The sequence below is a fragment of the Cuculus canorus genome, chromosome 3 (genome assembly GCF_017976375.1).
Source record: "Cuculus canorus isolate bCucCan1 chromosome 3, bCucCan1.pri, whole genome shotgun sequence".
In the NCBI taxonomy this organism is placed as follows: domain Eukaryota; kingdom Metazoa; phylum Chordata; class Aves; order Cuculiformes; family Cuculidae; genus Cuculus; species Cuculus canorus.
In genome coordinates, this window is record NC_071403.1 from 101,879,780 (window position 1) to 101,895,606 (window position 15,827).

Sequence of the window (15,827 nt, forward strand, 5' to 3'; positions counted from 1 at the left end):
AAGTGTTAGCAGCTCTCTAATGGAAACTGCTTGCAAAGCACATCAGGAGTAGGAACCATGCTGTCCGTTTTCCTCCAGTCTTGGGGGACTGGAGGGAAAGAAGTCATAGCAGAAAAGCCAGATGAAGCTTTTGTCTCTCCATCTGCTCCAGAAGAGCCTAAGCAGTTTCTTCCATATTCTTTTGGGAGGCTCCTCAGATCTTCTGGAGAGGAAAGGTTAGAAAGCACAGCTAAACAGCAACAAGTTGCTAGGGCAAGGCGATGTTCACCAGAAGGAAAGGGAGGGTGAAGAAGTTGTCTGTCACGTGTGGCCGCTAGTCATTCATTCACAACTGCCCCAGCCCTGGGGACTGGGAGGGTGGGAACAATGTGACCTTCATTTCCAAGAAAGTCTGGAGGGAACTTCAGGGAAAAGCTGACTGGTGAATCTGCTGCGCCTCCCAGGCGCCTGTGGAGGGACGTGGTCTGTGGGCAAGTGGAGAGGCTCCGGCTGAGGGGCCCCCAAGCTGGGACAGTGCTTCACAGGGACTCTAGGCTCATGGCACACACCCTGCTTCCCCAAAAAAACGTTCAACCAGGACTTTCAGTGCTGTTTGTAAGGGAACTGGCTGGTCAAGAGGGAAGGTCCTCACATGGCCGCATAATTGGTACAAAAACAGGAAGGAGAGTGTAGGAGTCAGCGGTCGGATTTCGCTGTGGAAAGAGATGGCTGCATTGGGTCCCATGTGTTTTCAATGTGTTTGTGAGTGACCTGGAAAAGCGAATGAGCAATGAGATGACAGGGCTTGCTGAGGTGATTGGATTACTCAGGTTCATGGGCGCAAGTGCCAGCCAGGAAGAGTACAGGAGACCATTACAACACTGGGCAGTAGGCAGCTGAAATTCAGTTTAGATAAATATCAAGTGATAGATGAGAGTGGGGGGGGGGGGGAAAGAAGCCCCAAATCCACAAACAAGATTACACACTGAGCTGGCTCCTTGTAGCAAGGCCTGGGGCTGTTTTAGATAGGTTGGTGTGCGTAAAACCACGTCAAATCATCTTTGTGACTGATAAAGCAGAAACAACATAGGAAAGCCTTTTGCTGCTCTTCAAATTGATGGCCCACCCCCTCGTAGTCCCTGTGTGCCTCAGCATCTCCAAAAGTGCCAAGGGGAGCCAAAGGAAGGTTGGGAGGAAAGCAACAAGGAGGACCAAAGGCGTGGAGCTGTGCTTGGATGACTAAGTGAGCTAGAATTTCTCTGTTTGGAAAACGTGATGTAGGGTGGATATAATCCAGGCCTGTAAAGCTGTGGCTGGCATGGAGAAGCCACTCCAATGTTGATCCACCCTTTGATGGTGAGGATGAGGGAGCTATGGCCAGGGTCCTGTGTACAGGGAGACATACAGCCCTTGCTCAAAGGCTCCCGAGTTATAGGGGGAAGCAGGGATTTCACAGAAGTGAAACCTGCCATAGGCTTCAAAATACATGAACAATATATCCTTCCGAGCTTGGAGACTGGGAGAGCAGTCGGGGGGGCATTAGTCTACACCTGTGCCATTCTTAACCTCTCTTGGCATCTGCTTTTGTCCTCTGATGGAGACTAGCTTTTGAACCAGACGAGCCTCTGATTTGACCCAGAGTACCCTTATTTTGGGAGGGCTTGCATTTGTCCCAGCACTGTGGTGGTGGTACAAAATTGCACACACTCATAGATCTTGTGAAATACAAGGACATGTCCTCATAGCTGAAGGTAGAGGCAGGCAGAACGCTGCCCAGCAGGCTGGTTCCCTGGACCCCAGCATGAGGTAGGAGGCCCTGTGAGCAGTGTGGTTAGAGTTTAGGCACGCACATGAAATCTCACTAAACAGGCAGTCAGAGCATTTCCCATCCTACAGCTGAGTCACGGCCACCAGGGCTTCACGTCGCTCACGTACCTGTGGTGGGCTTGTGCCCTGCCTGCAGGTAAACTGTGATGAGCCTCCAGATCAGCCTTCCTGCCAGGAGGGCTTTGGTGTCACCCAGGGGGGTGAGCGGATGTAGGGGATGGGGTGAAGCCTGGGAAGGCATCTGGCCCTGCCCTGTCTTGGCTACACTCGGAGGAAATGCTGACCTTATTCCTGCAAAGCGATCCCCTGCAAGTGGCGGAAGGAGGACACAGGGTGATCACCACTGGGCCAGCCAACATCCCCTTGTCTAAGTACTGCAAAGATGGTGCTACGTGTGGTGTGTCGTAAAGAGCTTTTCTTTAAATAGCTGATGTTTCTGGGTATAAACCCATAGAATGCCTGCTAGGCACAGTGAGGTTGCTTTTGAGTGGAAAGCCAAGCGCATGCTGGCTCACCTTAGGTGAAGACAGCAGAATCAGGAGAAAAGGCAACGCGTGGGAAGGGAGAGGTAGGGAAATATCAGAAGCGTGGTGACAAACAACTGCCTGCAGGTGTGGCTGTCCTGCAGTGCAAGTTTTTCTGCAGAGGTTAGGTGGTTTTGGTGACAGCTGGCCCGTCTGTGGTCTCCCAGGGCTTGGCTGGCAATGGGACTGTACGTTGTCCAGTACTACAGGTGTCATTTAGCGCCTGTCAAGTTCTTTGTGTGGTGTGAAAGGGCAATTAAAATTGAGCCATTTCTTGTTTGTACATGCTCAAAGGTGCTAGCCTCTGGTTTCTTGAGCCCACTCCTTGTTATCTTGGTCCTTCTGCTTACACCTTGCTTCCAGGGGATAAGACATTGCTCTACACCCAGGAACAAAATGAATGTCCTTACATCAAGGCCCGGCGTTGCTCCTCCTTTTCCCTGTCCACTTGGCTGTGCAGCCACCGACTTACCAGCCTGGCTAACCATCAGGAGATTCCTCCTAGAGGTGGTCAGAGCTGTGCTGTACCGGCTCCTAGGTGGCTGGAGAATCCCTTCCCTCCCCGGTCCCTTTTGGTAGGGCTGCTCTTGCAGGGTGGAAGCAGGGATGCCACTTGTTGCTGGTGTTGGTTTGTGTGACTTTTTCTGTTTATTGTAGGGTTGTTTTAAGAGCTGGCAGCTGGACACATTTCCTGCCATAATGAGTGCTGACCTGTGTGCTCCTTGGCAGGCACTGGCTCTTTGTGAAAAAAATAGGAGACAGAAAACAAATAGAGCAGGCAGGAGACTGCAGCCGGGCAGCTGAGCCGGGCCCACCGAGGAGCTCCTGGTGTGGGGAAGTGGGCACTCTCCGGGTGGAAGCAGGAGGTGGCCAGGAAAGCAGTGTAGTGGAGCAGTGTGCAGTGCCCTGCCCCAAGCCCCAGTCTCAAACCCGCTGCCTCCTCCCCAGTGCCCTTGGCTCCTGCCACCTCTTCCACAACACCCTTCCCTTCCTCCCTTCCTTATGTGCCTGGGCAACAGGACCCAGGCTGTGTGCCAGCTGTGGTACCTGACACCTCTTCTCCTACGCCAGTGCCTCTAGACCCACATGGCCCCAGCCCCCGTGACTTGAGCCAGGGCCTGACGCTCACCCTCAAGAGCAGGGGTGTGTGGAAGGGCGGGGACTGCGCCGCCTTCAAATACGCTGAACACAGGGCTTACCCTGGCTCCGTCCTTCCCAGGTATGTCTGTGGGGCCATTCTCTGCCCTGGATTCTTGGGACACTGATGTGACCTGGTGGGGGACTGGAATGAGGGACAGAAGCTTGGCTGGGCAGTGTGTTGAGGGCTTGCTGGGGACCAGTGGGGGCAGCTGGGCTACTGCTGCCTCTTTGGGAGAGAGATCTGTTTGCTCGTGGACAAGCAGTGATCCTGGTGGTGTTTGTGTGTGTGAAGGGGTAGCAGTTGTTCTTGCAGATCCCTCTGTTAATCCCAGGTCAGGGCTTGGGGCATCTGCCCACAGAGGCACTGGCAGGCTGCTAGGAGAGTATTTTGGGATGTTTTCTCTGGGAGCCGAGGTCATGCCCTGAGCTGTCTTTGTGGGAGGGCAGAGGAGCTGCATTGCAGTTGGCTCTGGCATCAACAGGGTGGCACCTGCCAGGTTGGTGGGGCAATCTGTTCAACATGGGGCAGACACACCTGTCATCCTGCTCTGGCTTTTCCAAGCGGCTAACAGGCATCATAAATCCCTCTCTACATCCTGCTGGCTATGTTTTGGCTTCATTATAGCTATAGATTTCCCAGCCTGCAGGACAACACCAGGGGAGGAGGCGAGCTGTGCCCAGAACCACGCAGCCACTTGTGACAAGGACCGAGCTCTGCTGCCTTTAAACGTGCCGGGTCTTGCAGGGACTACAAATCCCAGCATGCTGCTTCCTGCCCGCCTCCTCGCCCTACCTGGCAGGGTACAGACAGAGATGCTGTAACCGGCAGCAGCGGTGTGGGCGGCTGAGGGGGCATGCCCTGGGGGATCCAGAGACTCGGTGCCAGGAGCTTTGCCGCAAATGAAGCCCTAGGAGAGGTGCCGGAGAACCCCATGCTGTGCTACCCGTACTGGAAGAGGACAAGGCAGGCCTGCAGCTTCTCCGAGGCGGCTAATCCCTCTCTGCCCTTAGAAAGAGGAGATGGGGGCAGGGGAAGGAAGGTCCCTTCTCAAGGGCCCTGGGGCTGTCTGTAGGAAGAACAACGCCAGGGTGGTGGAAGGGTCTGGGCAGGTGGTGGTGTGGGAACAGGAGTGGTGGGCACTGAGGAGCGGACAGTGGTGCCAGGGACGCCCGTGGCTTTTCAAGGTGACCTGAAAAAGGCTGCAAGAGCTCCAGGAAAGTGAGAATTGGAAATGGGGGTATTGTGTGGTTCTGGCTGGAGTGGGTGCTGAATTAAACGTGTCTTTAGTGCTGCTGTGCCCCGGGCATTGGAGGGACGTGAGGAGGACGGGGGCAGGCAGATGCAGCCTGCTGCACATGCTTCACTCACAGCCCCAGGATTGGGGGCAAAGAGAGCTGCAGACTCACAAATCCCTTAAGAGCCTGCTGCAGAGCAGCTGGGCAGCTGGCACCAACCATCCTGTGCATCTCAGGAAAGCAGTTTCCCTATCAGAGGGAAGGCTTGGTGTCCCTCAGCCAGCAGAATAAGGCCATGTATTTCAGCCCCTTGGCTGAAAGACTTTGAGCCACGGGTTTCCAAAGCTGCTGTGCTGCACTCTCACCATTTGCTGACTCTTATTTGTCTCGCGGTACTGTGGAGCACATAGCCAGCAGTATGGCCAGGGAGTTCAAACCAGAACTCCTCTGCCTGTCCTGTGTCCCTCACTCCCCCATAAAATATTCTGATTGCTTTCCAGACGGAGACCAGCCACAAGACTTGCTGGAACCTGTGCTGACACTTGCCACACAAAATGACAGCAAGAGACGGGCCCCAAGACAGGTAATACCAGGCTGTGGGGGCACATCTAGGATACCAGGAGGTGAGGGAGGACAGAGGGACCCAGCATCTGGGGGACTACCTCTCCTGCATGTTCACTGGGCTACTGAGCTGTCCCTTCCCCGAGTTGCTCTCTCCATCAGCTTTTCCATAGCAAACAGGCTCTAGACAGCCCTTGGTGCTAGGACACGCCTGGTGAGTTTGACTCCCTCCCTGCTTTGGCAACAGCCACTGTGCTTCAGGGTGCTGTGTGTGCTGAGGAGCAGCCAACCTCCCTCTGCCTTTGTACCTTCCTGAAGAAGGCCTCCGTAGCTCCTCTGTGGTGGCATATCTCCTCTGGCAGCTCAGGCCTGCAGGGGCTGTGGGGCAGGGCAATACATTTTTGTCCTCCCTCCTCCTCCTCGTGCCTCCCATTGTGGGATCAGTGACAGTCAGAAGTGATGCCTGTTCCCTGCCCTGTTCATCATCCCACTCCGAACTGCTCTCTTCTCTCCACAGGTACAAGGCTGTCTGGCTGATTTTCTTCATCCTTGGCCTGGGAACACTGCTGCCATGGAATTTCTTCATGACTGCCCGGGAGGTGAGGGCTTCCTACCCACTGCTACCCACGACACTGATTGTACCCTGTCAAAGCACAGTGCAGTGTAGAACCCCTGCATCTGCACACAAGAGACAGAGCGTGGGTGACCTTGGTGAGATGAGTGGCACTGAGGTGGCAGGAGGGCTGGGCATGGGGCCAGAGTAGGGACAACGGTGGCTTGAGTGTGCCGAGGGAAGGCCTCGCAGCACCTTGGCCCCACCAGGCTGCTTCCCTTGCAGTATTTCATCAGACGCCTTGCGGACCCGGAGGAGATGAGCCACCCCCAGAACCGGACCGGTGAGGCTGCCTTGCCCAACTCCTACCTGCAGTCCATGTTTGACAACTTCATGACTCTCTGTGCCATGGTGCCCCTCCTTGTCTTCACCTGCCTCAACTCCTTCATCCACCAGCGGTGAGCTTTGCCCATCCTTGTCCCTGCCAGCCCCCACTGGGCTGCCCAGCCCTGCCCCATGCTTCTGCTCCAGCACTGAGCCAAGCCACAGCCTGTTCAGCCAAGTCAAAGGCAAAACACTGGTCTCCTGTGCTGGGATTTGGCCAGGATTCCAATGGGACAACTTGGTGCCAGCCTCACAGGCTTTTGAGGGGTGGGTTTTCCTCACTGTGACCCTCTTTTGCAGGATTCCACAACAGATCCGCATCTCAGGCAGCCTGGTGGCCATTGGGCTGGTGTTTTTAGTTACTGCAGTAATGGTGAAGGTTGACATGGAGCCTCTTCCCTTCTTTGTCTTCACTATGATCAGCATCGTCTTCATCAACTGTGAGTGAGGCAGCAGGGGGGAAGGAAACAGGCACAGCCTTATGGCTAGGGCTGATCTCTCTGGGAGAAAAGCATGAGTCTCGCTGCAGGACAGCCAAGGAGGAAGGGGATCTGCCTTGCCTCACAGGGCAGGGGCCTTGGCTCCCTGCAGAGGTGCACTCCGTCTTTGCCATTGGTTTCTCATTTCTGCCCGTCTTCCCCCTTTGCAGCCTTTGGTGCCATTCTCCAGAGCAGCCTCTTTGGACTGGCAGGGCTCCTGCCTGCCAGCTACACAGCTCCCATCATGAGTGGGCAGGGCTTGGCAGGCACCTTTGCAGCTTTGGCAATGATCTTCAGTATTGCCAGTGAGTAATCTCTGCCCTGTGGGTGTCAGGGCCTTCCTACTGCTGTCAACAGTATCTGCTGGGGTCATGCTGTAAGGTTGGGGAGAGATGCCAGCAGGGCCTTGTTCCTCTGAGCTGTTGTCATCTTCTTCCTTTTTCCCTGTCTCTTCCCTTCCTGTACTCCCAGTTGGTGCCCAGCAACCTGAGAGCTACATCGGTTACTTCACCACAGCCTGTGTGGCGATTGTGCTGGCAATCTTCTCCTACATCCTTCTGCCTCGCATGGTGAGATGTTGTCACCCTGGTAGGGAAGGGTGTGGGGACGTAGAACCTTTGCATATCACGACGCAAGGACCATGGCCCACTAGCACCCTAGCCTTGGCTTCTGCCAGCCTTCACCTCCTGAGTCAGGGCAAGGTCTCACCTGTCATGAGTGAGCTCTCTGGCATACTTTCTGCTTCAGATACCCCAGTTCCCTTGAGGTACTGTGGAACTGAGCCCATGGATAAGCAGGGAAGTGTCAACATCAGACATAAGGGGAAGGAATACTTTCCCCATACTGCATCTGCCCATATTGCCCATGCCTGCCATTAACACACAGCCCCTGGCAGCCACCTTCCCTCACGCATGAATGAGTTCTCCATGACTGTCTCTCTGCAGGATTTCTTTCGATACTACTCCATGAAGGACAAGACAGAGTACCATGTGTATAATGCAGAGCTGGAGACCAAGAGAGACCTGATTAAGAAAGGTGAGGGGCTGAGGGCAGGAAGAGGAAGGGAAAAAGTGGAAGAGCTGAGAGGAAGAATGAGATAGAATGACTAAATTAGATCTCAGCTTTCTGAGGGTCTGCTACCCTACTTATGTCTTTCCTTGCAGATGAGCCTAATGGGATGGAACAGAATAACTCAAAGATCGTCCCTATCCACAACCCTGACGAGAAGCCTTCAGTCATTGGTATTTTTAAGAAGGTCTGTGAGTTGCCAGCAACTCATGCCCTACCCTATCAGGGGATGGGCACAGGTGTTGGAGAGCATGGGGGGAAGAGACCAGCCCTGCACTGGTCTCTTGCCCTGTGTTTGGTACCAGTCTCTTTCTTTCATCTGCCTAGCTCTGGGTCATGGCTGTGTCTGTCTGCTTTGTCTTCACTGTCACCATCGGCGTCTTTCCTTCCATCACAGCTAAGGTGTCCACTGTCCTCGGACAGGGAAACAAATGGGGTAAGTGTGGCCAGGGATGGAAACTGAGAACGAGGTAAATGGGAGAAAAGAAAATGGGGCTTGAAGTAGGTAGGTATGCCTGAGGGGAGGAGGAAAACACTGTGCATGATGTGGATACTGGCCTGGCTGGGAGACCATTCCAGCCCTTACTGACAAACGAGGAGGACCTAGACCCAAGAGACAGTCTCCATGCAGTTGGTGGGAGGGCCTGGGGCACCCTTGGTTTGTCAGTGAGTTCTCCTCCTTATGTAGGTCTCTACTTCATCCCTGTCTCCTGCTTCCTGCTCTTTAATGTCTTCGACTGGATGGGACGGAGTCTTACTGCCCTCTTCACATGGGTAAGCATGGGGCAGGGAGCAAATGCTCAGGCAGTCTCCTTCCCTAAGCCCCTCAGCCACAGCTTTCACTGGGGCTGCCATCTTTGGCTTGGAGCAGGAAGGAGGTGCAGAACTGACTCCTCCCTTGGCTTTAAGTCCTAAGGAGAGATTTACGGGTCAGAGTCAAGAACCACAGTGTTGTCCTGTCCTCCTCCCACCTCTCTTTCGGCATGGCTTGGATGAAGCTGCCTCCTCCATTTCAGCCTCTTTGTAAACAAACCTTCATTCCAGCTATGCAAACAGCCAGGCAGGATGGCAGCAGTGAAAGACGGTGAAAGACAGGGCAGCCCAAAATAAAACCTCTGGCCTCCGCACAGGACACAGCTGCTTTAAAGAGTCTTGTCCTGGGAGCAGGGCAGAGCCATACCACGTGAATCACAGAGGTCCTCTTGCTCACATCTCCCCTGCCTGGCTCAGACCTGCTGGAGTTGAGTGATGGGAGCAGTGATGGGAGTGGGTGAGGAAGGGGACTGTCTTGTCTGTCTCTCTTCCTGCCCTCTCAACCACCCCCCAAACGCTGTTTCCCCCTGCATTGTTCAGGCTGTTTGTTTAGAGAAGCTCCTCAGCACCACACGCCATGGGGTCTGTCCAAGCCTGGCTTCCCCGCAGCTTGGAGCTGCTTCTCTCCTGGCCATCACTGCTGGCTGCCCTCAGCCTTGGCCATGAGCCGTATTGCCTGGTGTCCAGGCCACAGCCTCAGTGGTGGGATGACCCAGAAGGAGACATTTCCAAAACAAGGCTGTGTGGAAAGTCTGACTGCGTGTGGTTAGGGCCTTATTTCCTTGGTTGGGGCCCCACTCGCTCCTTTTCTCCTCCTCCAAACGGGAGAGGCTGCTGCTCTTGCCAGTTTGCCCACAGACACAGCAACTGGCCTGACCTCAGCTTCCCCCTGTGCTCGTGAAGTGTCCTGTGGCTGTGCCATTCCAGACAGTTCTCAAGACAGCTGTGGGTCTCTCCTGAGCCCAGACCAGAGACCCCTATCATCTGCGACCCTGGCACCTCACCAACAGGACCCTGGATGGAGCCAGGCACATGTAATGCCAGGGGCTGCCTTGGTCCCAGCTGCAGGGGTGACACAGGGGGAGAGTGTCTTCTCCATCCCAGCCTCACATGTCCAGGGACTCTGTTAGGATTTGAGGAGATCTGTGCCTTTCCCAGCACTGTCCAAAGCAGCCTCAGCTTAATCCTTTTCCCAAATTGCTGATCTCGCCCGACTTGGCTGGGAGGTGGCATAGGAAGCTGAAGAGCTGCTTAAAGCCCATTTTACAGGCCCTGAAGTGCCAGAGGAGATTTACCTCAGGCAGCCTTGTCCTGCATGGTGGTTTGCTGCAGGAGGAGATTGTGTGAGCACGCACAGGGCTCTCCTGACAGCCTCTGTTGACTCCAGCAAGTGCTTAACAGTCACTCTCAAGCCTAGCTTAGTATTTTGGCTCTAGTGTGCTACTTTCCAAGTTGCCTGGGTAGAACTTCCAGACCTAGTAGGACCTCCTTACCATAGCAAGTGGTGATGCTGAAGAGCAAGTCTCTCAGCAACTTTGCCATCTCTGTGGCTCCTCCGCGTCCCCAGCACAGTAGCGATTGAGTCTGTATAGCCCTTGCCAGCATGCCATGGGACGGGGAATATCCACTCTTCCAGATGCTCAGTGACCTGTGCTTTTCTCCCAGCCTGGGAAGGATAGCTGCCTCCTGCCAGTGATGGTGGCCCTCCGTGTCGTCTTTATCCCTATTTTCATGCTGTGCAACGTGCAACCTCGTGACTACCTCCCTGTCGTATTCTCTCATGACGCCTGGTACATCATCTTCATGATCTTCTTCTCCATCTCCAATGGCTACCTGGCCAGCCTTTGCATGTGCTTCGGGCCCAAGTGAGTAAGAGCTGGGGAGAGGGGAAGTTTTCATTACATCCCTGAATGCCAGCCCCAGCATGACTCTTGGAGTCTGGCTCTGTCCAGCTTTGGCATCTGGAGAAGGGGATGCAGGCACAGAAGGGAATCGCCATGCCACCTCAGGGAAGGCAACCCCAGTGTCTCATCTCCCAGCCTTGTGCCTCCATGTCCTAGAGATGGAAAGCTGTTGGTGGGGCTGTCCATTTCCTCCACCTGCCATGCTGGAGAAGGGGCTGGACACAGTGGGGATTTGCAGGGGAGTGAAGTGTGGCACAGCACCCACAGTAGGATGAGCAGCCTTCCCCAGAGCAGGAGTCCAGCTGGAGCTTTGCCAGGTGGGCTGCAGTGCGTGGGGCAGGAGGCAGGGAGGAGTGTCCCTGGTGCCACAAGATTCAAGGCAGCCTGCCTGATGCACTTTTTCCTTTTTCACCAGCCCAAAATATGAAGGCAGGCTCTTGGAGCCAGAGTTGATTTGGTCTTGCTGTTCCTTCGCTGCAGAGGAGCACAGCTTCTGGCTTCTCTGTGGCCTCCTCCCATCTCTCCATTGAACTCACAACAGGGCACTGGGCATGCATCCCTGAGGAGGGTCTAACACCTGTTTTTTCCCTAGGAAAGTACTTGCTCATGAAGCAGAGACAGCTGGAGCCGTCATGGCCTTTTTCTTGTCACTGGGCTTGGCCCTAGGAGCTGCCATCTCCTTTCTGTTCCGAATTCTCATCTAGCAGAGGCACATGGAGGGTGCAGGGACTCTGAGAATGGCTCCGCATCCTCCTCCAAGGCCCTGGATATCTCGGCGCTGTGGGGAGATAACACCTGCCAAATCACACTGCCATGGCAGCCGTTACACCCAGGGACAGTTCAACTCCTGCAGGGTTTGCCTGGCTGCTGCCACGCTCGGATGTGTGATGCCTTCAGGCCTACGTGCCTTCTCCTTCCCCATGCTCTGTGTGTGTGTGTGTGCGCGTGTAAGACACTTGGGATCTCACAGAGGTCCAGCTGCCTCCTACGCTGCATAATTTCCCAAGCTCAAGGCCAAAAGCCATTCAACGCCTCCTCCTCTCTGATAGAGTTGAAGGCTGGTATCCAGTGTTATTCCCTCTCTTGCCCTTGTCCCCAGGGCACCTAGGGACTTGCTCTCCTTTCAGAGGTTCTGGAAACATCCCACACCACTTCCACTGGTGAGACTTGCAAATAGGGAGGAGAGCCCCAGCAGCCTTCCTATCCCTGCAGTCTGCTAGACACCCATCCCCCTGCAAAGCAGCATCCCATGGACATAGACATCCATGTCCCACTTACATAAAGAGCCTGTTACTAGCCTGATGGAGGAGGCGGTCTCCACACCCCGCCTTCTCCCCCTCTCCTTGACTTTATTCCCTACTTTTCCTTTTTTTTTTTTTTTTTTGGTGATTTTTCTAGTTTTCTTTCTGCCTCCTGGTTGTATGACATGAGGTCCCGTTGTGGGCTGCAAGAGGAGAGGAGAGAACTCCCTTCCCACTTCCCATCTGTGCTGCAGGGGGAGGCCTGACCTCTCCCTTGGCATTCCCATCCCTCGTCTGTGTAAATGTGTCTGTACAGTTGCCATTTTCTATAAAAAGATTGAAAAGCCCAGTTGGGTATGTGTGTATTCCTCTATTATCACAGGGGAGAGGACTGCAGAGGGGCAAGGGCCACAGGGAAAGGGCACTGGCATTTCTTGGGCATCTTTGGTGCCCCTGTAGCCAGCAGCATCAGACAGTGAAGCAGTGTGTGCATTCCCTGCACTTACAGACCCAGCGGCTCTGCTACAGGGACACATCCAGCATGAGAAGGTGCTGCTCTCAGCACCTCTGATGAGGGGATACACCTGCATGTTTTGGGGTGCAGTGACCTGCAACGCATTCGCATGGGAGCTTTTCTTGTGCTTGGGAACAGCTGGAGTGCCGTCTCCTGATACTGAGGGCGAACTACATTACTATCCCTCCATCCCACACCATGCACAGCCATTGCCTCCTCGGCCTCCCCAGCCAAAGGTTGTAGGTCCCAGATCTCTTCATCCCACACCAGCTTCCTTTGCAGTGGCCAGGCATTGTTCCAGCTCTGCATTACGAAAGACTCAGAGCTGCATGCCTGCAGCCGCAGTGGGGAGGATAAGGCATGAGATTTAGTTTTACCCTTGGACACTAAAAACACAGCGTATCCAAACACTGGTTTCCAATGCTTTGCTCTCAGACCCTGACACAATCCCTACAGCCTATCCTCACCACCAGAGCTTGTCCCCTCCCAGAGTTCCTGATTATACCCAGCCTCAGGATGGCACAGCTAGATAGATCTTGGCTTCAGGGGAAGCTGCAGCATGGAGCTGGGGCAGCAGAAACCCTCGATTCCCCATTTAGGCCCAGACCTCATGGTCGCAAGGAGACGAGGAACCAGTGCAGAGGGCACTGTCTGTGACCCCTGTGTAAACCTCTGGAAGCGTTTCACACCTCTGCCCATGCACGACAGGGCTCCTCTGCTGCCAACTGCGGGAAATACCTGGGCAGGCTGGATAAATGGGCCAAAGCCAACTGCACGAGATTCAACAAAGCCAAGTGCTGGGTTTTGCACTTGGGTCACAACAACCCCATGCAGCACTACAGGCCTGGGGAAGAGTGATTGGAAAGTTGCCCAGCAGACAAGGACCTGGAGGTGCTGGTCAACAGTCGGCTGAACATGAGCCAGCGGTGTGCCCAGGTGGCCAAGAATGCCAATAGTATGCTGGCTTGTATCAGAAGCAGCACGGCCAGCAGGACCAGGGAAGTGATTCTGACCCTGTACTCAGCACTGGTGAGGCTGCACCTTGAATCCTCTGTTCAGTTTTGGGTCCCTCACTACAAGAAAGACGTTGAGATGCTGGAGTATGTCCAGAGAAGGGCGACGACAGTGGTGAAGGGGCTGGAGAACAAGTCTTACGAGAGACGGCTGAGGGAGCTGGGGTTGCTTAACCTGGAGAAGAGGAGGCTGAGGGGAGACCTTATCACTGTCTACAACTGCCTGAAAGGAGGTTGAAGGGAGGTGGGTGTTGGTCTCTTCTCCCAAGTAACAAGATGAGAAGCAATGGCCTCAAGTTGCATCAGGGGAGGTTTAGACTGGATATTAGGAAAGATTTCTTTACTGAAAGAGTGGTGAAGCATTGGAACAGGCTGCCCAGGGAAGTGGTGGAGTCACCATTCTTGAAGGTATTCAAAAAGCATGTAGACATGGCACTGCGGGAGGTGGTTTGGGGCTGACAGTTGGACTAGACGATCTTAGAGGTCCTTTCCAACCTTAATGAGTCTATGATTCTATGAAATAGTCCCTCACTGGGGCTCCCCGCCACCCCTCTCTGCAGCACTCAGAGGGACATGGGCTCATCTCCCTCCAAGCACCACAGAGATTGGTGGCAGGGACCCCTGGCTTCAGGCTGTCCCAGCAGTGTCCTGGTGCTGAGAGATGCACGACTGCCTCCACCACAGTTGCCACCGCTAAAAGGCAGCACTGTTGGTGCCCACCTGGTGCTGTGACACCCAGAGCAGGGAACTGCAACGGGGCCACCTTGTACAGTGTCCAGTGCAACAGGCAGAGGCTGGTGGGGAGCTGTGTTCCTGAGGGTGGCTGGGGCTGTAAAGGTGCAGCAGGAGCCAGGGCAGGAGGAGATGGTGAGCAGTATGACCCCTGTGCCTATAAAAGGCACCTGGGGAGGGTTGTGGCTCTTTTCCAGCTCCATCACCCCTGGCACAGTAAGGAAGCTGCGCCCAGGTTGGGTGCCCCCACTGATCCCCCCACTCCAGTGCTACCAGCTTGTAATTGCCTTGCAGATGCCTGAGGAAGTTAAAGCATGGGGAGGAGGATGCGCAGACCTTCTCCTTCCAGACGGAGATCACCTAGCTCCTGTCTCTCATCATCAATACCTTCTACTCCAACAAGGAGATCTTCCTGTGGGAGCTCATCAGCATTGCCTCTGATGCGAGAAACGCAGGCTGCTCAGATGCTAGAGATCCCGCTGTGCCCCCTGCCAGCCCCAGTGCTGAGGAAGATCAGTTCAGCCTGCCCACAGTGGGTCTTCGGGGAAGGGGTAGCACCACAGCAGCTGGTTTTCCTTCCTGGCTCTGCAGCACTTTTCTGTGGAAGGGCAGCTGGAATTCAGGGCCTTGCTGTTCATCCCACACCATGCTGCTTTTGACCTCTTTGAGAACAAGATGAAGAAAAACATCAAGCTGCATGTGAGATGTGTCTTCATCATGGACAGCTGTGACAAGCTCATCCATGAATACCTTAGAGCCCTTTGCTTCAGCCTCCCAGTGTGGAGCTGGGACCCCCACAGCCTGTGGTACGGCTCTCAGTACAAAGGGGCTGGCTGAGGCACCAGCTGGTGCACAGCAATCACTGTCGTAGCACTTCCCTTGTAATGAAGCTCAGAGCTCCTAACCTGACTCCTGTTTTCATTTCCTCTACTCAGACTTCATCCAGGGTGTTGCCGACTCAGAGGACCTGCCTCTGAGCATCGCTTGTGAGATGCTCCAGCAAAACAAGAACCTCAAGGTGATCCATAAAAACATTGTGAAAATATGCTTGGAGCTTTTCTCTGAGCTGGCAGAGGACAAAGAGAACTACAAGATATTTTACAAGGCCTTTTTCCAAGAATCTGAAAGTGAGCTGGACACCCTGCACCTGGAGGAGGGAGGGACCCCTGATGTGTCTGCCTCAAAAGCGGGCTTGTCCATGTGCCATGTCTTCTCTGTGTGGATGTCAGAGTTGAGGGGGTCTTGCAAGTGCCACAGAGAGCCTTTGTGAGCATCTCGCCCCTTGGATTACCCTAGGGCCAGGGCTCAAATAGTTACAGGGTAAGCAGAGATAGCTGTACCTGGGGGGTGGCCAAGTGCATGTAAATCCCATCCTGGAAACTTCATGCATCTCTCCTGCCCCCAACTGGGCATCCATGAGGACTCAAAAAACCAAAAGCACCTTTTGGAGCTGCTGCCTTACCACACATCCCAATCACAGGATGAAGTGATTTTGCTTTTGAGTACCTGTCCCATATGAAGGTGACCCAGAAGAGTATCTACTACATCACAGGTGAGCCAGAGCTCCTCCATGCCCCAGAGAAGTGGAGGCAGGATACCTGCCTACCCATTTCATGTCTGCTTAGGAGGGATCTACTCCCAATTGCTGCCACTGACTCCTTGGTGGCATCTCTTTTTTGGAGTTGTTTAGTTGGGTCTGTTTGTCTGGGGGCAGGAGGGCATGATTTCCTGTTTGTCAGTAGTGACTGATTCAAGCTCGAGGCCTGTCTGGTCCTTCTGCTTGTGTAGGAACAACTGATGGAGAGCAGAAGTGAGGAAGCATCAGTCTCTCCCCTCCATGGGGTCTCCCATGTTCCCAG

General features: G+C 54.3%; 1 protein-coding gene across 6 annotated transcripts in view; it reads left to right on the forward strand.

Annotated features, from left to right (window-relative positions):
- Window positions 1-12,051, forward strand: part of SLC29A1 (solute carrier family 29 member 1 (Augustine blood group)) — a 34,799-nt gene extending 22,748 nt beyond the window's left edge. For 4 of the 6 annotated variants that reach the window (XM_054061230.1, XM_054061227.1, XM_054061229.1 and 1 more), the window contains 12 exons: window positions 5,207-5,289; window positions 5,785-5,866; window positions 6,106-6,278; window positions 6,505-6,644; window positions 6,854-6,988; window positions 7,155-7,252; window positions 7,628-7,718; window positions 7,847-7,938; window positions 8,079-8,187; window positions 8,440-8,525; window positions 10,230-10,429; window positions 11,061-12,051. In XM_054061230.1, the coding sequence (XP_053917205.1) occupies window positions 5,261-5,289; window positions 5,785-5,866; window positions 6,106-6,278; window positions 6,505-6,644; window positions 6,854-6,988; window positions 7,155-7,252; window positions 7,628-7,718; window positions 7,847-7,938; window positions 8,079-8,187; window positions 8,440-8,525; window positions 10,230-10,429; window positions 11,061-11,172 (1,347 nt within the window). In that variant the 5' untranslated portion in view covers window positions 5,207-5,260 and the 3' untranslated portion in view covers window positions 11,173-12,051. Of the gene's footprint in view, window positions 1-3,483; window positions 3,550-4,244; window positions 4,435-5,206; window positions 5,290-5,784; window positions 5,867-6,105; window positions 6,279-6,504; window positions 6,645-6,853; window positions 6,989-7,154; window positions 7,253-7,627; window positions 7,719-7,846; window positions 7,939-8,078; window positions 8,188-8,439; window positions 8,526-10,229; window positions 10,430-11,060 lie in introns of those variants that run through there. The other 2 variants (XM_054061231.1, XM_054061232.1) reach the window with 2 other exon arrangements.
- Window positions 12,052-15,827: the final 3,776 nt, after the last annotated feature.